Source organism: Mustela nigripes, chromosome 2 (assembly GCF_022355385.1).
Source record: "Mustela nigripes isolate SB6536 chromosome 2, MUSNIG.SB6536, whole genome shotgun sequence".
NCBI classification, from domain to species: domain Eukaryota; kingdom Metazoa; phylum Chordata; class Mammalia; order Carnivora; family Mustelidae; genus Mustela; species Mustela nigripes.
Window position 1 is genome coordinate 15,783,855 of NC_081558.1, and position 26,818 is coordinate 15,810,672.

General features: G+C 50.6%; 1 protein-coding gene across 2 annotated transcripts in view; it reads left to right on the forward strand.

Moving 5' to 3' along the window:
* The window catches only part of LARS2 (leucyl-tRNA synthetase 2, mitochondrial), a 151,784-nt gene that overhangs the window by 101,059 nt on the left and 23,907 nt on the right, over positions 1 to 26,818 (forward strand). For both annotated transcript variants that reach the window (XM_059389548.1, XM_059389549.1), the window contains exons 12-17: positions 1,401 to 1,684; positions 4,924 to 5,022; positions 8,024 to 8,161; positions 22,755 to 22,855; positions 24,795 to 24,977; positions 26,072 to 26,241. In XM_059389548.1, the coding sequence (XP_059245531.1) occupies positions 1,401 to 1,684; positions 4,924 to 5,022; positions 8,024 to 8,161; positions 22,755 to 22,855; positions 24,795 to 24,977; positions 26,072 to 26,241 (975 nt within the window). The remainder of the gene's footprint in view (positions 1 to 1,400; positions 1,685 to 4,923; positions 5,023 to 8,023; positions 8,162 to 22,754; positions 22,856 to 24,794; positions 24,978 to 26,071; positions 26,242 to 26,818) is intronic.

Below are 26,818 nucleotides of genomic sequence, written 5' to 3' on the forward strand. Positions count from 1 at the left end.
CTGACCTCACGTTTGTGCCTTCATGACATAAATGGTAATACGATGCTCGAAGTTGTTGAACCTTAAACCTTCTTTTTTTTTTTTTTAAGAGAGAAACACCGAGAGAGGGAACACAAACAGGTGCAGAGGGGAAGGGAGAAGCAGGCTTCCCATGGAGCAGGGAGCCCGACTCGGGGATTGATCCCAGGACCCTGGGATTATGACCTGAGCCAAAGGCAGACACTTAACAACTGAGCTATCCAGGCACCCTAAATCTTCTGTATTGGAACAGAGCCACACCAAGGTGCCTGTCAGGGAGCCCTTGATAGCTCTCTTTATGCCCCGTGATTGTAAGCTCCTTGTGGGCAGGGGGCAATGGAACATCTTTATCTTTATCTTTATCTCTGTGTCCCCAACGTCTAGCCGAAGCCTGGCACGTAGTAGGGACGTGGTCCATCTGCAGTGAACCAATTCCAGGGTCCCCACGGTCCCCACTGGCACTTCATGCCGGCTCAATTCTCAGCATTAGCTTGGCTCTCTGAAACATGTCAGGGGAAGGGAAAATTTCTCTTTTCTACTTTCGGTGTTCTGCTCCACTCTCTGTAAGAAGGGAGCATTTAAATTTAAAAGGAGTGGTTTGGGTCCATCCACCTGTGGCCCCAATTCGTTCCCCGACTGGCCTGAATTACTTCTGCTTTAGGATATTGAATTTTCCTTCTTCCTGGATTATTTTTTCCCCCACAGGGGACTCATCATTAGAAATACATATCATGCACTTTTTTGTTGGCAGCTCAGGGCTGAGAGTTGGTGATCCCTATACTGTCTCGGGGCTCGGGTGACAATCAGAGCCGCAGAACCAGGGCCAGTTGGCCCCTGCAACTCAGTGGACATGGTGCCTTGGGGTCACGGTACTTTTATGGGGTCTCCAAAAAGATGTTAATTTCTTTTGAAATCAGAGGGTGAAAAGTGAATTTTTAGGGTCAAAATCCTGTTCATCTTCCTTCAATACAGTCATAAAACATAACTTCAATACTTCCTAAGGATGGGGCGCCTGGGAGGCTCAGTTGGTTAAGTGTCTGCCTTCCGCTCAGGTCACGATCCCAGGATTCTGGGACTGAGTCCCGTATCGGGCTCCCTGCTCAGCGGGGAGTCTACTTCCCTCTCTGCCTCTGCCCACTGCTCCCCCTGCTTGTGCTCTGTATCTCAAATAAATAAATAAAAATCTTCACTTAAAAAAAAAAAAACCTGTCCTAGGGCTAGGGAGGAAGGGGCCACAGAGGTGAAGGTCCCTAGGGTCATGAAGTCACAACGAGGCTCTGCCCAGACTACACATAAAAGCAGCAGTTTGGGGGGCACGTGGTGGCAGGTGACAGCTTGTCCTTGTGGAAGGGAGCATAGGACCTCTCTCCTTTCCCTCGCAGTTCACAGGCATGAGCCGGCAGGATGCGTTTCTAGCCTTGACTCAGCAAGCCCGGACGAAGAAGGTCGGTGGGGACGTGACAAGCGACAAGCTGAAGGACTGGCTTATCTCGAGACAGCGGTACTGGGGCACACCCATCCCCATGGTCCACTGCCCGGCCTGCGGCCCCGTGCCCGTGCCTCTGCAGGATTTGCCCGTGACCTTGCCCCGCATTACATCTTTCACCGGCAAGGGAGGCTCCCCGCTGGCCACGGCTTCAGACTGGGTGAACTGCGCCTGCCCTAGGTAAGGAACGGTGGCAACCCCGGCCATGGTGGTGCCTGGGGCCCCCGGCACCCTGCTGGAGTTTCAGGCTCTCTGCTTCCTTCTTCCGGCGCTCCCACCAGACTGGAAAGAACACCCTGGGTCTTTCTGTCCACTCGCATCTTTACGAGAAACACCTGCCAACTGATGGAAAGCTACACATTTCCATCATGGCTTGTAAAAGACCACTTTCTTCCTCTTCCGTTTCATATTCCAGAGAGCTTCCTGGAAAGAGAGAAAAATGTTTTCTCCTCTCTGGCTTCGTTTTCCCACGTCGTTGCTGAGAACAGCGGAGATTTTTCCCTCACGCAGCAGAGCAGTAGCTCCAAGAGTGGGGGGCGGGGTGTGCACAGGGGTTTCATTCTTTAGGACACGGGAACATCTCGTGGAAGTAGGATTGTGTTCTACTGGTAGCTCACTGGTGTATCTCGGGTGATTTGGGGGATACCATCCCTGCTGAGTAAACACGTAACCAATCCCAGGTCCAGCATCTTCCTCCTTCCTTCTACGGAGAAGAAGACATTTTGTCTCTCTGCCTTCTAGATCACGATGACGATGTTAAAATAATTGGGTCCTCTGCTGGTTCGGAGCTGGGTAACCCCAGTACAGTTGAAAGGCCCAGCCTGGGGAGTCAGACACTGGATTCGTGTCGTGGCCCTCCCCTTTAACGACCCGTGGGAACCTTGGGAAAGTCACATGACTTCTCTGAGCTTCCATTTTCTTATCGGAAACTGAAATAACCACCTCGAAGGGCTGCTCAGACGTCTAGAATTAGCACCCGCAATCCTGCACAGGGATGGCTAACGAACACCCAGTAAATGGAAGCCTTGCCACCATCTTTCCAGGTCCTCACCCAGGTGGTTCTAAGATTTGCGATGGGGCTTGTCGGTGGGCACAGAGGGAGCTCTGGGCCTTTTCCGGGAAGAATCACGGGCTCCAGGAGAAAATCGCACACCTTTACTAATGAGATGCGACAAAAGGGCTTCCCTGCCAGAGACCTTGGTGGCCTTCAGCACACCAGCTGCAGCAGCCCGAGGCCCCTCTGGAGGGGAGAGCCCAGGTCGTGGTGTTGGTTCAGGCTCCCTGGGTGATTCTGACGAGCATCCGGGACTGACAGGCACGGAACCAGCGTGGCCAGGCAGGGCTGCAGAGCCCAACACATGTGGAGTCCTTGCTCCTGAGCTCCAAGACCTTGGGCAGGTTTCTTAACCTCTCTGCATTTTACTTATCTGCAAAATGGGGACCTGGGTGGCCTCTACCTCATAATCCCCAGGGATCCTGGGAGAGTAAGGAGAGAATAGATAAAGCAGAGATAAAGAGGTAAAGGAGAGAATTCTGGGGAAGCATTTGGCTCAGTGCCTGCACCCACTGTCCCTGTTCGTACCCTTGGAGCTAAGGACGACCATACTGTCGTCACTGTCACCATCATCTGTCCCTTCCACTTACCAAGCAGCCTGTGCCATGTAACCAGCTTTTAAGGGCAGCAAAAAGATGTCTCTCAGTGGTCCTCAAGTCCCATGTGACCATTACAAAGAAAAGCAGCGTGGCAAGTCGTAGGCAGACAGACGTTACTCCTTTGATCAGTCAGACCCTGTATTGTCCTGCCTTGTCCACCGGCCCCGATGATGAGGGAGAAGAAGTAACTTTTTTCTTGTAATTACCTCCCCCCGGTAGTGTCTGTTCTCTGACTGATGCTCTCCACATAAAAGATAACGGCTTTAACTTAGAGATGCGCTGTGGGGATCGGTGTCTTATAGGAAACAGGAGTCCCTCAGGCTCTCTCCCATCAACAACTGCCCACCCCCCCCCCACCCTGGGGACCACTGTTCCCAAAGGGAGGCCCCTGTGGGTCTCTGGGGCCCCTGCCAGATCTGGGGCTCCTGTGTCTCCATTCGGCCGCTTCTATTCAATAAGCAGGAGGTGGGGTGAGATGGCTTTTTCCTTCCGTACGATTTGTAAAGCCAGCATGAACTGCCTTACAGATGCAAGATCTAAATGCAGGCCTTCTTTTATTTTTAAATTAAAAGCAGACCCTTGCCCTTGCTGCAGAATTAGCAGATTCATCAGTTCCTCTTGGGGCCTCTCGTGTCCCTCCTCAGAATCTCCAAGAACCCCCAAGGACTGGGACTGCCAAAAAGGGCAGCATTCAGAAGGGCCCCTGTCACCTGTGAGTAGCTGCTAGTAGCTGGTTCGATGTGTCCACCTCTGCTCCGGGCCTGGGAGTGTCTTCAGGGGGGCTGGGCCCCTCCTGGGCAAGACTCGACTAAGGGCACCCTCTCTTGGGGTCCTAGAAGTTGTGGGGGTTTTTGTACCGTCCCATGGGCCCGTCACCCTGGGCGTGTGCTTCAGAACCAAGTCATCAGCGGGGCCCTTGTGGAACCTTCGTCCTCCCCAGGCATCCCCTTCCTGAGGATAAGGGTCAGTTGTTCTTTTCAGCCCTTCACACACCAGGGATCTCGCTTCGCTTGCTTTCTGGAACAGTAGGGCTCCCTTCGCCCTTCTGTATCGTGTTCTCTGGAGGTGGGTGTGTTGGAAAGGAGCTCCTGAGTTGCGGTGTTTGACCATTTCTGTAGTATACCTGCTTCCACCAAGGGCTAGTTTCAGGCTGCAAACTTGACATCACTTGTCACGGAGTTGGGAAGAGGTGCGAAGTGTTGATTCTTATGGACCGGGACGAGTTGGCTCCAGCACACCACGGCCCCCATGGGTGACCTCTCTTCCAAGGGGCACCCTAGTGGGTTTTGATGTCTGCACCCCCAGCCCTCGCAGAGATAGAAAAAACCCAAGTTCATTCTTCAGCACAATGTCTCCATTTGGTTTTCACCTTCTCTTCATAAATTGATTGGCTTCATGGGTGTCACAAAGTAGGCACTGGCTGAAGGCGATCTTGACATGCCTGAAATAGAAGTGAACGGGCAAAAGAGACACTCCTGGCTTATCCACTTAGGTTGTTTGATTTTCTACCAGGTAAAATTCAGACAGCTGGAGACTAAGACTTTTCATGGCTGAAGATTTAAATTTTTATTTGTAAATTTCTTTAAAACGTCCTGTACTCAACAATACAAAAGGAGAGCGTCCTCTGAATTACCAATCCGTGATGAGGCATTGTTCTTGTGACATGCTAAATGGATACTAAATTGTCATGGCTTTCTCAAAAGCTGGTGGAACACTGCGTTAAAATTTAAAAAGAAACCAGTTGATGAACTTCCTTTATTTCTTAGGTGCAAGGGTGCCGCCAAGAGAGAGACTGACACAATGGACACGTTTGTCGATTCTGCCTGGTACTACTTCAGATACACCGACCCGCAGAATACTCAGAGGTAAAGCCTTGCTGCGTCCTTTGAGTGTCTGTCTGTTGTGCAAGGAGCAGACAACAAAATGGAATTATATATGCAGGAGATTTACTGAGGGCAGTGCCCGCAAGGGTGAGGAGGGAAGAGAGTGGGAGTTCGTGGGGAGCCCTGAGACCGCCGTGCTGTCCCCACAACTGGGAAGCAAGTAGGGGAAGGAAGAGAGGGTTGGGTTGCAAGGATCTCGGACCACAGTGCAGCTCTGGGAAGGTCTCAACTGGGCGATGGGAAGGCCTGAGCAAAGCTTGTCTGGTAGAGAGTCTCAAGTCTGGCAGAGTGCGTCTGCGCTGGTCCCCTCCCTTTGGGAGAGTAGGGGCTGGCAGGGACACTGAGGACTTCCAAAGGCACAGTAGCTGGGAGCCGCCGGTCCGCCATGACCCTTGAAACAGGCCCTCCAAAGGGAGTGCATCAGATTATTAAATTAGATTCTTCACAGCCAAGCAAATCCCAAGTGCAAGAGAAACTTTAAAAAAAAAAAAACAAAAAAAAACAAGGAATAAAATGCCATTGCCTTAATACCCTCTGTGGCCCTGTGGTGAACTTCATTTATGGGCTTATAAAGATGTAATACTGTTTACTTAACAGACACAAATGATGGGAGGGAAGGAGGTAGGGTGCACGAGGGAGCAAGGAAGCATTGCCTCTTGTCACAGACACACAGTGATTTCTAAAACTGATAAATCAATAAAGAGTCTAACTGCCTGAAGAAACAATTACAGAATTCCGAGGGGCCAAGGTCGGGGGGAAGAGGGTGGGAGACGCTCTTGAAGGCCAAGGCTGGGACCAGTGTAGAAACAACAAAGCTCTCCGCACAATCTGAGTTTTTGGCTTCGGGCAGGTTTCTTAGACAAAGGTAAATAGCGAATGAGGGAAAGAGGGCTGTAGGCAGGGGGGGTGAAGAGAAGGTGCAAAAGAAAGCAGCGCAGAGCTCAGGAAAACCAAAAAGGCAGCCATGTGCTTCAAAGACCTTGCTAGACCTTGCTCATTGGCTCTCATCCGTAGGAAAGCCATTGCCCCCAAACCGCAAAGTCCACCTGTGAAAGTGCCCCCTCCTTTTCTCTTCAGTGGTTGTAAACTAATACATTTCCCATGAAATGGACGTTCCTGCCCCTTCCACCCCCCCGCCAGAGTCCCGCCCTACAGGGCTATGATTTCTGTCATTCAAGTCGTCCAGGAGTGAGGGCACCCTGAGGACACGGTGTCGGCAAAGGCAGGATGCACGGGGTCTGCTGTGGCTCCGAAGAGGGGCCCCTTCTCTGACTGTTCCTTCTACAAGGGGCTGTTGGTGCCTTCTGTTTGGGAACAGCTGCTCAGAGTGCCAAGGCAATCAGGGCCTACCTGTCAGAACGCTTCAGCGGAAAATCCTCTCACAGATGTTGGAGGCCTTAACCAGTGATGGACTCTGAACCCAGAGAGAGACAGCCTTGAATCTGGGAATGCCGTGGACCCCATCTTTGGCCTCATAAAACGCAGCTGCAAGTTTCGGCACCAGCTCGAGTGCTCCCTTAGCTAGGTTCCCCGGTAAACCATGGATCCAAGCCATAGCTACTTTCAACATTGAAATGCACCCCACACTTGTTTTCAAGATGAGCACCCCCCCCTTGACCTCCCTTTCTTTTCTGTCCCTTGGATTAGTCCTTGGATTTTTCTGAAGAACTATTATTTACAAAGGGGAAAAAAATTGTCTTAATGTTACCAGAATTCTGGCCTGGGGAGTGGGGACTAGCAAGGCGCATTAAGATGCAAATACGGGGCAGTTGGCCACGCCCACCTGCTGCCCAAGCTTGAGCCACAGGGAGCTGGACCCAAAAAATGCCTTGATGGGGTGCCTGGGTGGCTCAGTGGGTTAAGCCTCTGCCTTCAGCTCAGGTCATGATCTCGGGGTCATGGGATCAAGCCCCGCATCGGGCTCTCTGTCAGCAGGAAGCCTGCTTCCCCCCCCTCCCTCTCTCTCTGCCTGCCTCTGCCTAGTTGTGGTCTGTCAAATAAATAAATAAAATCTTTTTTTTTAAAATGCCTTGAGGTGTAGGGATGAGAGTTTACAAACACTTGAGACCACAGAGTATTGATCCTCCAAAGGCAGAGATTTACTTCATGGGATGCTCTCTAGGAAGCACATTCTCACCAGTTCTGCTCCCCTCCCCACAGCATGTGCATGTACACACACACACACAAACACACACACTCTTCTGCACACCTACAGACTCCCCTCTCAAGACTCCCCGGCGGAGAACAGAGGGCAGTGGTATTTCCTTTACTCCGCCGGCACCCACGAGTACCAGGGAGTCCGAGGAAGCCTTCCTTGTAGGATTTCTGTCACTGACAGTGTCTACTGGTCAGAGGGAGATGTTGGGTGAGTTTGTGTCTGTTGCCCTCAGTATGCTCCTTGCACGCCGTATTCAGGCCCTTGCTGACTCTCTGTGTTTTAAGGCTGCTTTGAAAAATAAGGTGGAATTTGTTTTAAAATGGATATTTAGCGGCTGCCTGTTAATCTCGTTTGCAAAGGCCATTTTGCCCCCTGTTGGTAAGAACCACCCGAATCCCACTCTGCCTGAGGGCGGGCAAAACTAAAACAGAAATGTAGAGATTCAAATGCGCCTCTTACAGAAATAACCTTTCTCACGGAAATACCTTTTTCATGCCTTTTTCATGCTGCCGCCGTGTTTTCCTTTTGTCCTCATTTTACTCGAAAATCACATTTGTTGAGTTGTCAGTAACGGCTCCTGAAACAGTTTTTACAAATTCCCTGTGATTTCATGCCCACCTGACTTTTTTCCACTTTATTATCTCAGCTTTTCTCTTCCTGTATTTTAAAAAGACAAATCGCTGTTCTTCTCGGGCATCGTTTGTCTCGGGGCACATACAAACAGTACTAGGTCTAATTTGTGCTCTTGCGGCAAAGCGGGTTTGTTAACGACGACCATTTCTCTCTCTCTCTCTCTCTCTCTCTCTCTCTCTCTCTCTCTCGTAGCCCTTTTAACGCAGCGCTGGCGGATTACTGGCTGCCTGTGGATTTGTACATCGGAGGGAAGGAACACGCCGTCATGCATTTGTTCTACGCGAGGTTCTTTAGCCATTTCTGCCACGATCAAAAAATGGTCAAGCACAGGTGAGCACTTAATACCGCTCAGCCGAAGAATTCAGTCCCGTGAGCGACAGCTTCGAGCAGGTGTCCGCTCTTCCAGAGCAAGGTCAGCACGTGTAGGGGAAGACTTCACTTTTTCAGGTGTCCTTGAGCGGTCACTGTTTCTGCTACTTCATCATAGTTCCAGCGTCTGATAATCGCAGGCTCACATGGAATCTTGCCTTCAGCACTCGTCTCTTTGGCCGAGTTAATTAATTGGGATTTCGACTTCCGGGGCAGAGAGAAGCAGCTTGTAATGTTGTAGGGCTTCTTATAGCTTCTCGTTTGAGGTCGTGTTTATCTGGCCATGCTAGGCAGGTTCTTTGAGCTCGGCAGTCCTGCCTTGATAGCTCACTCTGCTAAAAGTAGGTAATGGGGGCGCCTGGGTGGCGCCACTGTTAAGTGTCTGCCTTCGGCTCTGGTCGTGATCCCGGGTCCTGGGATCGAGCCCTGTGTTGGGCTCCGTGCTCAGCAGGAAGCCTGCTTTTCCCTCCCCCACTTCCCTTGCTTGTGTTCCCTCTCTCACTGTCTCTCTCTCTGTCAAGTAAATAAATAAAATTTTAAAGATTTTAAAAATTTAAAAAAATGAAATAGGTAATAGATTAAAGCTGGGGAATCACACGGTAAACCCATTGATCAATGTTCTTCCTGTTGGCCTGTAACCTGTTTCCCATGATGGTCAGAAAGGTGTCTGTGTGCACTTTTATCCCATGAAAACACCATATATGTATGTATATATATATTTAATATCTTACACAATTTAAAGAATAAAGTGAACATCCCTGTACCCCCTTCTCAGTTTAAGAAATAGAGTATTACAGGTTCCTTAGAATACCCAGGGTTCCCTCTCCAGTCACACCATCTCCCTACCCGCTGCCCCTTCCCCAGCCAACCCCTATGCTGAAGTCCCAAACTATTAAGCTTCGTATGAATTTATCACCTCTCTGTATTTTTAAACAGTACATAATATTTGGTTTTCTTGTGTCTGATCTTCACGTAAGTGGAATCGTATTTTGCATACTCCTCTTGCTTTCCTCACTCGGTGTTTTTGGGGGGGGGGGGTCAGCCATATCGGTGCATAGAGTTAGGTTTTGTTCCTGGTTCACTGCTGTAAGGCATTCCGTCACCAGGAGTGGAATGTCTAGTGTGGAACTTGGTTTCCGTGTCCACAGCACCATTAATGCTCGTTGGAGTGTTTTGTACGGTGAAGACCCAAACTGTATGAGCGCTCTTGTCCATGTTTCCCAACACGTGTCAGCCCATGTCCAGGGCAGATACCTAAGAGTGGGACCGCTGAACTGTAAGATGTGTAAGATGTGCACATGGTCAGCTTTGCTAAGGAACACCCAGCCTGTTTTCAGATGACTTCTATAACCTACACTTGTTGGGGCAGCCAGGTAGCTCAGGTCTTGATCTCAGGGTCGTGAGTTCAAGCCCCACATTGGGCTTCATTTTGGGCATGGAGCCTGCTTAAAAAAAAAAAAAAAAAAGGCAAGAACAAAAACAAAAAAACCTACACTCGTACCAACAGAGATGAGGGTTCCCCTCCTCAGCACGTCAACTTTGCTTATGGAATGCATCAGTTTGGGAAGAATGTTTGAATTAAAAGACACTGCTTACTTCATGATGCTTAGCATGTATTTAAAATGTTTAGGTGATGAAGTTCTAGAACCTAGGTGAGGTTCATTGGAATGAGGTCCTGAGCCGACGGCCAAGAAAGAATTCTTAAGACGTTTCTGGCGCAAAAAAATGGTTTATTAAAGCACGGGGACAGGACCCGTGGGCAGGAAGAGTTGCTGCCCCGATATCCCAAGGACTGGCTGATTATGTACACAGGAGTTGGGTAGGTGAGGACAAAGGGGGTGTTCAGAAGAGCTATCACAGTGAAGAAGACTGTCAGGATGCTGGAGGCCTGGTTATTGTCAAGCCAAGGCTGTTTTTACCTCTAATGAGGCCCTAGCATGAAGACAGTTGGGAGTTTCCTAGTGGAATGTCACATTCCTCCTATCAAGCGTCCTTGTCAATGAGCTTTAGGTTTAGAAGAAATTTAGCTTTATTTGTGTTTTCTTTCATCTCCGGCTCCTTCAGTTTTATGGAGGGGAGCGCGAAATTTAGCTTTATTTGTGTTTTCTTTCATCTCCGGCTCCTTCAGTTTTATGGAGGGGAGCGCGGTGTTAGGGCTTTAGGAACTGAGTTGTTTGTCTCTGGAAGTTAGGCTATTGATAAGATAGCTTCTTTGTTGTTATCACTAGGGCATTTGTGAACCAAGGGAGACTCGGGTCTTGCGGGATTGTGATCTCTGCAAGTTAACTATTTGTTTTTCTTTTAGGGCAGCAGGAATGTCATATCACCGAGGGGGAGCGGGTGAAGAGGGGTGCAAGGTGCCAGCTTTTGCTTTGTCCTCAGCCAGCCTCCTGCTCCCTCATCATAGGGACCTCTGCGTTTTCTCTTCCATTAAATCCCTGCTGGTATCTTCACTCTTCTTTTCTGGGTTGTCGTATGTTGATTGTAGGAATTTTTTTTAAGCTTTTATTTATTGATTTGACAGAGATCACAAGTAGGCAGAGAGACAGGCGGAGAAAGAGGAATGGAAGCAGGCTCCTCACCGAGCAGAGAGCCCTATGTGGGGCTCGACCCCACGACCCTGAGACCATGACCTGAGCCGAAGGCAGAGGCTTTAACCCACTGAGCCACCCAGGCGTCCCGATTGTAGGAGTTTTTGAAATATTCTGGATGCTGATCCTTTCCTAGCTCTACGTATTGCAGATAGGTTTCCCAGTTCTTAGTTTCTCGTATTTTTATGGTGTCTTTTGATGAGCAGAAACTCTTAATGCAGTAAATTTCAGTAATCTTTTCCTGCCTGGCTGTGGCTTCCAGTGTCTTGGTCCCGCTACTGGGCCAGTCCGTGCATTTCCTTGTTGAGCTTTAGTGCTCTCTCCGTCACAGTCAGGTTTTTGTATATACGCAAGGGCCTCTCTATAGGATCTGCATTCTGTCCGTTGGCCTGTTTGCTCTTTGCTCTAATCATTCTTTACTGGCTTTCGTATTTTAGTTTTACAAGTCTTACTATCCGGTAAGGGTAGTGCTTCCTCTTTGTCCGTTTTCATCAGGGGTATCTTGGCTATGACTGGACCTTCCTCCTTCCATGTGACCTTCAGATTCAGCTGTCACATTCCCCCAAAATGTCTTTTTTTAAAGATTTTATGTATTTAGGGGTGCCTGGGTGGCTCAGTCGGTTAGGCGTCTGCCTTTGGCTCACATCATGATCCTGGAGTCCCTGGATCGAGTCCCACGTCGGGCTCCCTGCTTAGCCGGCCGTCTGCTTCTCCCTCTGACCCTCCTCTTGTCATGCTTCTCTCTCACTCTCTTGCTCTCTCTCTCTCTCTCTCAAATAAATAAAACATTTCTTTTAAAAAATATTTTTTAAAAAATTATTTTAATATTTTTTAAATAAAAAATATTTATTTAAAAATCTTTTTTTTTAAATATTTTATTTATTTGAGAGACAGAGAGCAAGAGTGAGGGAGAGTGATAGAGCGAGAGCATGAGCAGGGGCAAAGAGCAGAGGGAGACGAGAAGCAGACTCCCCGCTGAGCAGGGAGCCCGAGGCAGGGTTTGATCCCAGGACTATGAGAATGAGACTTAAGCAAAAGGCAGATGCTTAACCCACCGAGCCACCCAGGCGCCCCCTCCCTGCATCCCACGCTCAGGCCTGCTCCCTCTCTCTGTGCGTGCACGCATGCGTTAAGGGTCTACTGTACAGAGAATGCATTTAGTTTACAAATTAAATGCTTAAAATAATTTTCTTCTCATTAGTCCCAGAGCCCTTCATGTGTAAAAATAAACTGATCTACATCAGAAGAACAATGAACACACTAACAGCATTCATCTTCAGTCGAAATGTTTGTGCCTTGGGTTAAAGAATTTACCACTGTGCCTTGCATTTCTTCTCTGTGGAAACTTTTTTTACTGCACCAGATAAAAATGACCCGTGATCATGGGAATTGTATCCTATTGCTGTGACGGGATCGCGGACCTTGTCCATCCTCAGTGAATATTTGTTTAAATAAATTGAGTTTAACTCCGTGATATAAACATATAAAAGTTTATGACTTTCGGGGCGCCTGGCTGGCTCAGTCGGTGGTGGAGCGTGTGACTCTTGATCTCAGGGTCGTGAGTTCAGGCCCCACATTAGGCGTAGAGCCTCCTTAAGAAAAGGGGTGGGGGAGAAAGTTCATGTTTTTCAAAGGAAGTGTTCCCCTTGGGATAGAGAGAAAAGACAACCCAGGAAATGTTTTCTTCTAGGTCTAGAAACAAAGACCATAAGTGATTTCTGGCTCCGGGGCACCGTTCTCCAGCTTTGTTCCCAGTTATTTGTAGGAGCAATGAATGAAACGATAAATGACATATTGGCTAGCTATTTTAAAATAGGAGATGAGCCCTGGCTACTTTTAGGACTCCTGTACAGTGGCTTTAAAACTATTCGAGAAGGAAAAAAGTTTGCAGCATCCTGATGTAATTGTAGAGGACGGTTTGGGGTATGACTTTGTATCTGTTCATACGAATCTCTAATTTGCTAAGCTTCCAAGCTCAGCAGTATTTTGTGTGTATTTTTTAAAATTCTTTACAAGACAATAGGGTTCAGGACGCCCGGGTGACTCAGTCATTTGGGCGTCTGCCTTCAACTCAGGTCGTGATTCTTGGGTCCTGGTCAGCCTCCCTGCTCGATGGGGAGCCTGCTTCTCCCTCTGCCTGCTGCTCCCTCTGCTTGTGTGCTCTCTCTCTCTCTCTCTCTCTGACAAATAAATAAATAAAATCTTAAAAAAAAAAAAAAAGACATTAAGAATCTATGCCATGCCCTCTCCCCTGTCCCCAAAAAGGGAGAGATGTATTTTAAGTACTCAAAGTCTGACCTTGAAGAAGGTGCCGGAAGTCCTCTTCCTCTGTGTCTCAGCCCGGTTGTCAGGGTCACTCCCATGATCACAGCAGGGCAGGGGCAGCCTCTGGAAGTGGTCTCTGAGCATGCCCTCCTCGGCAGAGCTGTCCTGGGAAGGCGGTCAGCCACAAATGAAATGACAGTCGCCCACGTCGCGCGAGAACTCAGAATTCGCCAGTCTGAATTTCTGAAGGCCTTCCAGTCACTTTTTCAAGCTGGCCTAGGAGGAAAAATGGAGACCTGTCGGCCACATGTGTATTTATTTCTCTTTGTTAGTTGTTTTTTCTGGAACTCGTCTAAATCAAGGTTTTACGTCTTTTACGTTTCTCTACTGCTTTTGGTTAACATGGTCGGTCGGGAGGGATCTCAGACTCTAGACACTCCCTTCTGCTGACCTATGAGGCCCCCGAGAGCCCAAGGGGTTACCTGTCCACATGTGAAGTACATGAATATGGGACAGTGGCCTCTGGCTCCCCGGCGGGAACTACTGCTTTTTTTTTTTTTTTAAGATTTTATTTATTTATTTGAGAGATAGCAAGCACACATTTGTGCATGAGCAGGGGGAGGGGCAGAAGGAGAGAGAGAAGCAGACCCCCCACTGAGCAGGGAGCCCCGTGTGGGGCTCGATCCCAGGACCCCGAGATCATGACCTGAGCTGAAGGCAGACGCTTAACCCACTGAGCCACCCAGGCACCCCTTGAACTACTACTTAAGACCGTGGCCAAGAGATTGAAAAATGAAAGCAAAAATGAGTGGCGCTTCTACTCTTCCCTGTTTTCCAAATGAGTCCTGGCCCTCTTTCACACTTGCGCACTTGGATCTGAACTTTGAGCTTTTCTTAGATCTCTTGCAAGAAGCAGGTCTTGGGGGCGGCCGTGCACCCCACCCCCCCACATCAGGCAGCCCAGTGCTGTTGCTGGAAATACCAGGTTAATGATCAAGCCAGAATTGATGTCGGCAGGAAATTTGCCAAAGAAGGTGTACCAATGACCAAGAATCATGCTCTCCAATACTGCCCTCACCAATAGTCAGAGAAATACTAAACAGCAATGAGGTGTCATTTTCCATCCAACAAAGAAGCTGGGTCAAACAGCATCTCGTACATTGCAGGAAGGCAGTTTGGAACAACCATTAGGAAAAGCAGTTTGACAATACAGAGTGGGAGCCTTAAAAATATTCACACTTTTGGACACGTTGATTGCACTTCTAGAAATCCAAGCTTAAGGAAATAATCAGAATGCAGACTTAGGCACCAAACTGTTCATGTATTATTTCAAGTAGCTAAAAGTCTGGGTACAACCTGAGTGCCCCGAAAGTCTGAGAAAGCGCAAACAAAGTCCAGCCCATCTGTACGAAGGACTCTTGTACAACTCTGTAACGGTTGATTCTACGGAATGTTTAATAACAAGAGGAAACGGATCTGAAGTGCTTAGAACTGAAGAAAAAAAAAAAAGCAAGATACAAAATCATAAATGTGGTTGGATTGCCTGTACCTTTAAATACACAGGCATACACATACTCCTAGCCCAAAGCAAGAGAAAAGGCTAGAAGAAATTATGCCACCGTGTTCACACCGGTTTTCTCTGGATGAGGAGCTAATCGATGACTTTATTATTTTTATTTCCTTTGCCCTCCTGATTTTTTCCCAGATTATTTTACAATGATTATGTAACTTTATAAGGGGGGGGGGGGGGAACAGCCCTTGACCATCTGTGTTTGGAAGCAGGGAAATACCTGAAGCCTCCTAGTTTGATTCTGGGGAGGGGAAGGCAGCCGTCAGCCCCCAGGCTGGGAGCAGCAGGGCCCGCTCTGCGGTGAGGGATAGGTTCATCTCCCCTGAACTACCATCAGGAAGCTTGCTGCTCTTCAGACAGCTCTGGGGAGACACTGCATCCCCTGAGCTGACGTTCTCCCCGTGGTTTGCTAGCCACAGAGAGCAGTGGCGCCCTGCTGACCTTGGAGAGCTCCTGGGGCTCCCTTTCTGCTTCTCCCATCACATCAGAGCTTGGCAGGGGAGGGGGCGAGAAAGAGAAGAGAGACTTTACTTGGTTCTCAGCATATTCGTCAGGGCTCCTCCCATGGTGCTGGCTGGCTGCTAATAGAAACGGAGAATTTTACGAATGAGCCATGGCTCAATGCGTAGAAACCGGCTGGTGATGTGAGCCTGATGGCTCCCCAGGCACAGGGCGAGGAAGAAGAGGAAGTTCGCAAACTGAGCCTTGAAAAGTCCACATTGGAGATTATTTTCAGAAATCCAGGGCTTTCTGTTCTCTTCTTGCCAGATCTACATGGGAGGCTCCTGACCAGGTCAGGACCATGGGCAGCAGGCTGTCTAGGAGCTCCTGAGTAGGTAAAATGTCATCGGCAGTGACCAGTTAGGGCTCTGATGAATCTGAGCTTCTTTTAGCCATGTTACTTGTATGCAGGAAGGTTTCACAAGGGCGCTTAAAATAGCCTTTCGTTCTATGTTCTGCAGTTCCTTGTTTATCCTAATAGCTCCCGACCCTGCTCACCCCGGCCTGCTCACCCCGGCCTGCTTACCCCGGCCTTTCTCCTGCCTTCCCTCCCTCTCTTTTCTTCCGTCTTTGGTGGGACAGTGGTGGCTTTCAGTGACTGGCGGGTGTCGATGGTTGTAATTTCTGACTCAGGGCAGTGTAGGCTATCAAGGAAGCACCGAAGAGGGCCTCACTTCCCATCCTTCTGCCGCCAGGTGAAAGCAAAAACACCTGCCTCTCGGGGTGGTATTAGTGGGCGAGCTGAGCCAGAGCCTGGAGCGCAGGGAAACCAGCAAGGCCCCTCCAGGGGGAGGCCCGGCACAATGCCCCCCATCTGTGATGTTTCCAGGAAGAACGGCTTTGGTGGTGGTTTCAGATTTTTCACTTCCTTCTAGAACCCTCCGCTACTGTGGTTCCTGTGATGAATGCGTCACTCAGTTGCTTTTACAAGCTTGTTCCCGGTGCCATTCGACGAGTGGATGAATGGACACATAAAGATGTTATGCCACCGAGCCACCCAGGCAGTGGCTGAGAGACCACCAAGGAGCCAAGCACCGATACAGTCACATGAGGGTTGCAATCACATGAGGGTTGACAAGCTTAAGCTTGGGCCCAAGTATACCTGGCACAGTGGAGTAGGGACTTGGACCCTGAGGTGACATGCTTAAGCTTGGGCCCAAGTATACCCAACGCAGCAGAGTAGGGACTTGGACCCCGAACCAGATTACAGTCAGAGTTGTGTGTAGTTTTTTTTTTAAGATTTTTTTTTTTTTTATTTGATAGATGGAGATCACAGAGAAGCAGGCAGAGAGAGAGGAGAAGCAGACTCCCTGCTGAGCAGAGAGCCCAATGTGGGGCTCGATCCCAGGACCCTGAGATCATGACCTGAGCTGAAGGCAGAGGCTTTAACCCACTGAGCCACCCAAGCACCCCTACAGTCAGAGTTTTTAAAGGCAGAGTAGGGGTGGACTCGGCGGTGGGTGAGGACAAAGGGGATTATGGATGATGTAAGTCTCCAAGGATTTTTGGAAGCAAGGTCTCCAGGACCTTGAGGGGCTAGCTATTGTTGGGAGAAAGGTTATTTATTACCAATAATAAAAATCTTCTCATGAGACCCTTTAGATGTATATCAGTGGGCCACATACTTGGGAATGATTCTCAACACTATCTTGGAGGTTTAGAGATAAAGTTTCCTGAAGGAATTGTTAAAGTAGACTTGCAGGATCCTGGTCGGACCTGTTGGAGTAAGGGGGTCAGTCGGGCTAGGATTGTCCTTAGCAAAACCTCAAGGTGAGGGCAGTTAAGTCCCCAGGGGAGAGCCACTCTGTTTCAAGAGCTTGTCAGTAGGTAAAGAATTTTAATGATTTTCTTCTGCCTCTGTTTCCCACATCAGCTAAACCTGCGGTGGGATGGCCTTAATTTTCTCGGCCTCCACATTTCCCCCTGAACAATGTTGACCCTTAAATCTTTAAGGTGGTTGAAGGTGGAAGGTCTCATCTTCTGTAACTTCTTCCTGCTGACTAGGGGCGTAGAGCTGTCCCTACCCACTCGGGTCAACACTGGTCAGTGGGGGAACGTGTAGGGGAGTTAGGAAAGACAGAGGCCGCTGAGTCCAGGGCAGACTGCTCAGGTGATCTTCCCAAGTGGAAAGGATCATCTGTGGAAGTTAGGACCTCGGAGGAGTTGAAGTCAGGTGAGGAGACATGGGAGAAAATAGCAAAACGTGTGTTACAAAAAGAAAATGAAGCTCAAATAATGTTTTTTGCTATTTGACAAAATAAAACCCTTTTCCAGTCCAGGGGTTTAAATCAATCATTAAAGGAGAGAGAGACTGTTTAAAGTGCTAACCTGAGTAGGTCAGAACCCAAGAAATATTTTGTGATAATCTGGAACATCAAGATGGCTGCACTTATGTCAGGGCTAGACTCGTACTGTGGGTACAGCTTTGTTTCTCTTGGCCTCCACAGGGAGTATGTGACATTGGTTGTGAATCTTAGCTTGGCCGTGGTGGGATCTCTGCTTTGGCGGGACTGGGATCCAAGTTCAGCAGGACCCTTGATGTCCCCCTGGGCCATCCTTCCCCTGCACCTTGCACCTCTGTGTCACACGAGTGCCTCTTCCCTGTGGTGTGGATGGTTATTTCTGAGCGTGTCCCTGGCCACTCATTCATAAGCCTTCTAAGGGCAGAGTGCCCAGCACCCTGTTGCTGCTCACATGCCTGTGGAATGGTTTAAAAAAATGTGATTCCTCGTGCCGGGCTAAACTACTTGTGGGTGCATGTGACCGGCTTCAGCCTGGAGAAGGCAAACCGGATTCCCAGAGGCCTGGGAACCATTCCCTAGAGCGCTGCAAGAGTGGGGGAGGAGGGAGGGGGGAGGGCCACTGGGGAATGAGCGGGACTCAGGCTGGGACGCACCCCTCCCACCACGAAATCCGGTGGTGTGAACCCTCTTGGAGGCCCTCTCCCACGCTCATGCCCTTGCTCCTTCCTGCAAGCTTCCTGCAAGCTTGCGTGGAGCGAGTCCGAAATCTCAGCGCACCTCTCCTTGCAAGGCCCCAACCAGAAGCCATGACGCCCAGCGCCTGCCCTTCATCCGCCTTTCTTCCTTCATCTCTCGTCCCCCTGCACGTTGTCCCCACCTCTGCCGCTGCAGGCTTGTTTCCTCCCTCGTGGACACAAAGGTGATTGAGGTCAAACCAGTGAACGAATGTTGGGCATCCGCTACGAACTAGGCCCTGAGAAGGGGCTCACAAGAGGACAGGGAGGCGACTCACCTGAACGCACAGCACGGTTTACAGTTGAGTATCTGTTGAGTGCAGGTGCCGGTACCACACAGGACACACCAGCAAGGAACAGTGCTGGGGGCAGCCTCCGGTGTGCACAGGCCCCCGGGATTCCTCGCCGGGAAAGGGTTAGAAGTGGTTTTGAACCAGGCAGAACTCGTTGATGGCGTCAGCAGCCAGGCTGGTGGTGCCCAGGGTGGGGAGGTAGGGCCTGCGGGAGGCGGTCACACACGGGTCTTCAGTGGAGGTGTTTATGTTGTGAAAATTCAAGGGGTGCCTGGGTGGCTCAGCGCGTTAAGTGTCTGCCTTCAGCTCAGGTCATGATCCCAGGGTTCTGGGATCAAGTCCCACATCAGGCTCCCCACTCAGCAGAAAGGCTGCTTCTCCCTCTGCTGCTCCGCTTGATTGTGCTCTCTTTCTTAAATAAATAAACAAAAATCTCTATTTAAAAAGAGAAAATTCATCAAGTCTTACCTGTAGGATTTGTAGACTTTTCATTACATGTGATGCACTTCATTTCACAGTTTACTTAGAAAAAGCGGGGTGGGGGGGGGGGGGGGGGTAGTGCTTGGAGAAGAATTGTAAGCTTTCAGGCCCCAGGACAGCAGCCACAGGCTTCCAGAAGGACTGGAGTTAGAGGCAGATGCCAGCAGGTGCAATGCTGCCTATTCCCAGGAGGTGGCAGCGTCGAGTCATTTGGAAACAGCAGGACCCAGACCAGGATTCCCGGTTTCTTCCCCTCTGCCTCATCTGGAAGTTGAAAGCTAACGGATTTTCATCAGATGACTCATCTTTATCCTTGGGATCCCGCTTATCTTCTTCTTCCTTCCATCCCGGTTTTTTATTTCTCCTAAGAGTGGCCCAAGCCTCGTATTTAGAGCGAGAGAGGAAAGGAAAAATCTCATAAACTCTCAAGTTCATCCCACTGACATTGGGCACAGCAGGGAGAAGGTGGTGGTCTGGCTTTTAGTATTTTTTTTTTCCTGTCGGGCCGCAGCCCATAGAACTATTTGAGGAAGACTGAGTGCACACGCAGGTTACCCACTGATGCTTAGGAAAGGCACCACTGGGTTTGGGGGACAGCCCTTCCTTGTAGAATACCGGCTTACTCTGCTTGGTGCTTTTGAACATGTTCGTGTCCAGTCTCGTCCTTTGTCTATCCAGTAAAAAGTAGCCATATGATTTTCCTATTTAGTTTTAAAACTGGCTGTGTACGTACTCTAGTATATGTACTGGGTTAAAATCCAAGCGCCACCTTACATTGGTTGGAAGGGAAAAATAGCTTCAAGAGGCCACCAACAGCAGCTAGCCAGCGTCCTGCCCCCTCTGTCCCACCACGCATATGTGTCTGTTTGTGCGTATTTATGCATTCATCCATCCATCCGTGTTTTGGACATTTTGTTGAGCCTGTCTTCCATCTGTCGTGCAAAGCGCCAAGTGCTGGGGACAGAGGGAAGGATAAGAGAATAGTCCTTGCCGTGATGGGCGCAGCGCAGGGCATGGGCTGGTCTTCCTGTTGTAATCACGACACAGCCTGGTCACACCCATCATGACTATGTGTGCCAGACACTGCAGGACACAAGGGAAGGCGTGGGGGTGTGTGTTGGGGACAGAGGTGGCCACCCAAAGAAGGGAATGGCTGTTACAGTGGTAAAGGGGGAGTCCAGGTTTCCTGGGGAGCATGGCACGTGCTGGGAACAACCAAGAGTGCCCATGACCTCGGCGAGGCACAAGTGTGTTTAAGTGGCAGACACACCAGCAAGACCAGGGGGGGCTGGCGGTGGAGAAAATCAGGTGCAGGTCTGTGCAGCTACAGTTCTCTGAGCTTCTTTTGGAAGATGAGGACCTGGGTCTTCGGGCATCAAAACCCTCGCCTGCTGCGGATAAACCTATGTGGCCTGAGGACATGTGTTCCTCATGGAGGGGGTGCAGGTGTTCCTGAATGGGGCGGGGTGGGGGGACCATGGACACTGCGGTTCCCCGTTCAAGGCGTCGCCATATTCAAATGCAACATAAGGTCCAAGCACACTCGACTGTCAGAACGTTTCATGGTTTTCTATGTCAAAAACTCACATTTTCTAGGAACCTTGCAGGCACATGAACTGTGGTGCCAAAGGATGCCCATCTGCCAAATGTGGCTTTGCTGGTGGAATGTCACTGGGGGAGGTGGGAGGAAGGCCGTTCTACGACACAAGAGAGTTTATTCTCAGGATGGATTTTAGAGCCTGAACAAGGACTTATGTACACGTGCACATGTAGAATTTCTTCCAAATTAACACAGTAGCATGACAGGTGGCCCCTGTGACGTTGAAGATTAACATTGAATAATTTCTTTTAAAAGATTTTATTTATTTATTTGACAGACAGAAATCACAAGTAGTCAGCAAAGCAGGCAGAGAGAGAGGAAGGGAAGCAGGCTCGCCGCCGAGCAGAGAGCCCGATGCGGGGCTCGATCCCAGGACCCTGGGATCATGAACTGAGCTGAAGGCAGAGGCCCCAACCCACTGAGCCACCCAGGTGCCCTAACATTGAATAATTTGAAATGTGTTACATTTCTCCTTGAATGTAACCTATATTTGGTGTTTTCCACCTTGGGAAATATGTCACCATCAGCCACCAAACACACACACACACGCACTTGTAAGATTTTAAAATACACAGGCTAGGAGTCCCTTCTTTCTAGCCGACCCTCCTCCCTTTCCCGGTCACTCTCTTCGCTCCACGCCACCCCCTGAATCCACCAGAAAGTTTCCCCTAAACTGCATCTGTCCCACATGGCCATTTGATGAGGGCCACACGGGTACAAATCGGGGGCCTGTCCATCGGCCCAACTCGCCCTCACGGTTCATTTACCCCAGACGGCCTCAAGTGAGAAACGAGGGTCCTGTCAGATTCACCAAGCCAGCGCCTTGCGGAAGTGAACTTGAAGCCCCTCGTGCTGCTGGTGATGCTCGTGGAGAACGCGGCTCCCATCGCACATCCCTGCCTGCTGTCCTTACAAGAAACGCACACACGTGCAATCAGTACGTATCTCCCCAAGTCATTCCTGGAGTTTGGAATAGCACTGGCTCACGTGCTTTCCAGCTGAATCAGGTGGATTCTTTGGAATGTACGGTTTCAGCTGGAAAGCACGTGAACCAGCGCTATTCCAAACTCCAGGAATCAGAAATAAAGTCCTTTCAGCATAGAGGTCAGCCTCCCCCTGCCCCCTTTAGAGGAGACGTTTATATTTCACTATTTTTCCAGTAAAAGTGACTAAGACCGGGCACTATGACCAAATTATAATCCGTCCCTACCGCAGGCCAACTCGAGAGCGATTTGAAGCGGAGCTGGGTCTGTATTGGACCTCTGTGGGGAAGTCCTTCCTGTGGTTGAATGAAAGACCACAAAGTAGTAGGTTCGTTAAGTCCAAGAAAATTATGCAAAACCATTTAAACATATACACATCTGTATGGAAAAGGCATTCAAAGAAGTCTCCAGACTTTCCCAGGTGTATTTACTGTACAATTAAGAACAACTCTCTCCTCGGGGTGGGGATAGGCCTAAAAAGAGGAGGGTCATGAATTTGAGCAGAAAAGGTCTATGTGCAGTTAATTTATATAACTTACACCTTTTCTTTCTTTAAAGATTTTCATTTATTAGTTTGACAGAGATCACAAGTAGGCAGAGGGGCAGGCAGAGAGAGAGGAGGAAGCAGGCTCCCCGCTGAGCAGAGAGCCCGATGCTAGACTCGATCCCAGGACCCTGAGACCATGACCTGAGTTGAAGGCAGAGGCTTAACCCACTGAGCCACCCGGTCATGTGAGCAGACACTGTCGACAAGGTGGAGGGAACAGTAGCCTGCTCGCCCAGAACCCTGACTTCAACCTTCCTGCACCCTCTCGAGCCCTTCCTGGCGCGAGACCCAGCACGGAGCTGACATATGTAGGGTTCTTTAAAATTTACAAGTATTTTCAGGAGTTCATTTACTTGAACCTTCCCGACAGCCGTTGGACAGATTTTTATTGCCTTTACTTGGCAGATACCAAACAGATGCTAAGAACAGGTAAGGGACTTGCCTTGGCTCCTAAAATTCCCTGAGTAGGAAACAGATTCAAATCCAGACCTTCCGAACCTGAAGCCTCCTGCTCTCGCCACTTCGCCAAGCGAAAAGCGGTGGAAACCCGCTGGTTTGACTTCATGTTCTTACTGCTTCTTAATAAGGAGCCATTGTCCCGGTTGGGTTTCCAGGTGACGGTGGCCAGCCCCCTGCTTTCACAAAGGGCAGCTCTCTCTGTCCATCAGCCGAGAAGGTTTATACTGCTGTCTTCTGGATGCTTCAAATCCCCACCCATCAATTACGTTTCCCGTTATCTTTTCTCAGAGAGCCTTTCCATAAGCTGCTGGCCCAAGGCCTTATCAAGGGGCAGACATTCCGCCTGCCATCGGGACAGTATCTACAGAGAGAAGAAGTAGATCTCACAGGTAAGAAGGGCCCATTGGGTCCCATGCAGGTGCCCATCCCGTGGCCCTAGCCCCATCCAGCATCTGTTCGCTTTTGGCCGGGTTTTCGTTTGTGTGTAACCCAGAGTCAGCCCGGGCATTCCCTCATGTCCAAGCTCATGTTTGACAGTGTGTCTCAGGAACAGAGCCCACAGACACGACAGACACTCTTCTAAGTCTGGGGTACTCCCAGCACTTCTCCCTAGGTGCTCTTGAGGCACAAATCAGAACTCGGGGCCACCCCAATACTGAACCCCTGTGACACCCCAGGGCAGCCCCGTCTGGCACTCCCCTGACTTCCTCTGCCCCTTTCCTCAGGGGTAGTACCTCCCACCGGATCCTGAAGCGGCACCATGATGGTGTCGTGTACACTCAGCACACTGAGGAAATCAGTAGAAAATGGGAGTGGGCGTATTTAGGGGCACCTATAAGAAACCCCCAGAACTCTGGTCATTTAGTTTAGAAAATGCAGTGCCTAAGGGAGGGCATCTTGTGAACCCAACAACCCCTTAATGGTAGGCAGCCTCCCAAGCCAAACACTAGAGAAAAGATTTAGATGGAATCCATCAGTGGAATTACCTACTTAGTGCAGTAATATATCAGGGTTTGGAATGGTCCAAAGGAGAAAAAAAAGCTGGAAAAGCAGAAATTGGCCGTGTTTCAGCAACACGGACCAGAGGGGAAAGCAGCCAAATCCAAAGGCTTATGCATTTCAGTTGTTAGCAAAGTGCTCTGTGTGAGCACGGGATTGCCGTGTACAGCTGGGCAGCGTGTGGACTGCACAAAGGTACCCAGCCAAGGGGGTGAGCATGGCCTGACCTCCAGCCATTTGCTAGACCATACACCTCAGTGCCAAGAGAAGGCACCTTTCTCTAACTTCTCAACCACTCTGCCCAGATAGTTGGCTTTTTCCTAATTTGCACAACAGTGTTGGAAAGAGTAGCTACAGCCCAGAGAAGGTGTGCAGGGTAAACAGAGCAGTGGTTCCCTGAGCCACAGCCTGGATAAAGCAACTTCAGTCTCCCTTTGCTCCAATGTCATGGAGCCAGACAGTGTTGTGAACGTCTTTTCCCTTCCCGCGCAGACTTGCCCCTGGGAGAGAATACTTGGGTCAGCGAGGGCAGGTTCCATCTCCTCGTGGGTGTGCTTCTGCTGAAGCATGGAATTAGCTCTTAGGTATACACATCAGTCCCTTGGGAGCTTGGCTGCCATTGGAGTCTGGGACTCTGTGGCTGGAAGGAACAGAAATGCACCCAAAGGCAGGTTGAGCACAGGATTTGGGATCCCACCCCAAGCCAGCTGCCGGCGCTCCGGCCGGCTCACAGCACACCCATAGCCACCCAGTGACACACAGATGCCAGTCCTAGGACTTTCTCCTCCCTCCTTTGATAGCCTCAGGTCCCTCTTCCTCCCCTCTGTTCTTCTGCCTGGATCTCCATCCCCCACCAGGCTGGGCTTCTGCTCTCCCCCAACTTCAGGTTACAAGGTGGCCTCGGGGAGCCACGATGCCATGTCTGGCCCCATCTCCTTATGACTTTACTATAGTTCCGGTGCCTGGCAACACTGAAACAAGAGTTTCTGTCTCTTAGTTCCAGGTCCCAAGAAAGACCTTGGCTTTGCCAGATGTCCGTTCTTGTCCCGGCCACTGGGCCTTGGCCACAAGGTCCCCACATCCCAGCCTAACCATGGAAGACCTTCTCCGCCAGCACCCTTGAGACCGGTGGGTTGGGGGTGGGGAGGAGCCACATCCAAAGAACAGGCCGTGCGTGGTGGGCTGGCCCCCCAAGGGCACACCGCATTCCATGGGGCCTGGTCACACGAGACCATGTCGTGGAGACCAGAGTGACCCCTCAGGGGGCTTTGCTGCTCTGAGACCCGGAGAGCCACACCTTCTGTCCCTGTGCGTTATTTTGGAGCGCAGGTGCGGTTCCTGTTCACGCAGAAACGAGGGAGACGCTGGAGGTGACATGGGAGAAGATGAGCAAGTCCAGACACAACGGGGTGGACCCCGAGGAGGTCGTGGAGCAGTACGGCCTCGACACCATCCGGCTCTACGTCCTCTTCGCCGCCCCTCCTGAGAAGGACATCCTGTGGGACGTGAAGAGTAAGACCCTTCCCCTCCGCCACCTCCTCCTTTGTGGTCTGCCTCCGGCGCCGGAGGAGTTTGGGGAAGGAACTATCTGGGTTGAAGACCCTAGCTGGGGTCTAGGAATCCGTTCCAGGAAGCGGATAGTGTGGTGTTTCCCACGTCCTGTGCCCTTCGTCACCCAGGGTTCCCAGATGGAGGGAGTCTCCCTGGGTGGGGGAAGCTGGTGGCCATTGTGGGTTTCCAGTCCTCACCCCAGGCCTGTGGACGCAGCATCCGGGGGACTCCAGGAAGCTGCCTTTGGCAAGTCTGTGGTGTGCTGCTGGGTCTACAGGGACCCTCCTGAGGACATTCCCTGGGAGCCAGACTGGCTTCCATGCCACCCTGCGCCCCTCTGTGGCCGACGGAGGCCAGTCCCCTCTTGATCCATCCTGAAATGTTCTAGAGCAGGGTCGTTGCCCAGGACCTGCTCCTGATGGTACCCGGGACCCCCTCCCTCGCCCACAGTCAGCCCCCAGAACCCCATCATAGGAGGGCTGTCCCTGCAGAGCTGGTTAGACCTAAAAAGGCGGGAGGCAAAATCCCCAGGCGTCCTAGCATACACGGTCCAGCGGTCACTCGGTCTTCCTTCCTGCGGGCTACCTCACAGGTGGCTGTGTGCAGGAGCAGCCAGATGCCCTTGCCTGTGACAAGTGTGTCACAGAGGCTGGTCCCAGAACCAGCTGTGTTGGAATCACTGGGGGTGGATCAAGGGCACACGTTCGGGCCTAGGCATCTCTGGGGACACCTTGGCAGCAGCCAGCTGTCTTACTCAAGACAGCTGTGGGCACTTGAGGCCCATCCTGGCCCAGGCTTCTGAGGTCACCTTGTGGGCCGGGGTGGTGGGCGGCTGGCACTCCGAGTAACCGTGTGACCCAGGGCTCTGGGGTGTGACGGGGTCCATGCTGCTCTGAGCTCCCGGACGCTGGAAGCCAGGGCGGCCCTCGTAGCTCCCGTCGGGACACAAGGAAGCGTGTCTTCAACACACATGTGCCTCTCTGGGTTTGGGGAGAACTAGATCAGTCACTCACGGGTCTTTCTTTCTCTGTCTCGTTTCCTGACATGAAACTCAGCCGACGCCCTCCCTGGGGTGCTGAGGTGGCAACAGCGTCTGTGGGCATTGGTGACCCGCTTCATCGAGGCCAGGGCTCCTGGAACGGCTCCCCAGCCCCAGCTGCTGAGTGACAAGGAGAGAGCCGAGAGCAGGAGGCTCTGGGAGTACAAGAACTCGGTCATCTCTGAGGTCAGGAGCTTTCTGGGGCTGTTGGTTAGTTCTGTGACTGACCTCGCTTGGTCCGAGTGGATGGGCCTGCCTCTTTCCTCACGCCGGCGGCCCTGCTGGTCTGGAAGGGTTGCTCTCACCGTGTTGAGTCGCTCACCAAGCTGAAGCAGCAGTCCATGTGCTGTCACGGAGAGACATGCTCTCAGGAAAGGGCTTCCTCTGACGGTGTCCACCACGTGTGCACCCCAGATCCCAGGAGGCCGCCCCCTTCCCACAGTGCTACACTTAACACACAGGGGCAGAGAACCAAATACAAGACCCCCTACAATTGAGGTGAACAGAAACAGAAGTGTAGGGTTGAAGGGGGCATAAAGAGACCACTCTGTCCAGATGGGGACAGAGATGAGGCCCAGAGCCTGGAGAGTTCCCGGATGCCCGGCATGGTGAGGACTTCCCCACCCAGTGACGTTGTTACACAGCATCTGTGTGAGTCACGGTGGGTTAACTTTTGCCAGTAGATGATGTGTTTGTGTTACCTTCACAGACAATATTTTACTGTCTAAATTGTTTTCTTTTTTTATTTTTATTTTTTTTTTTT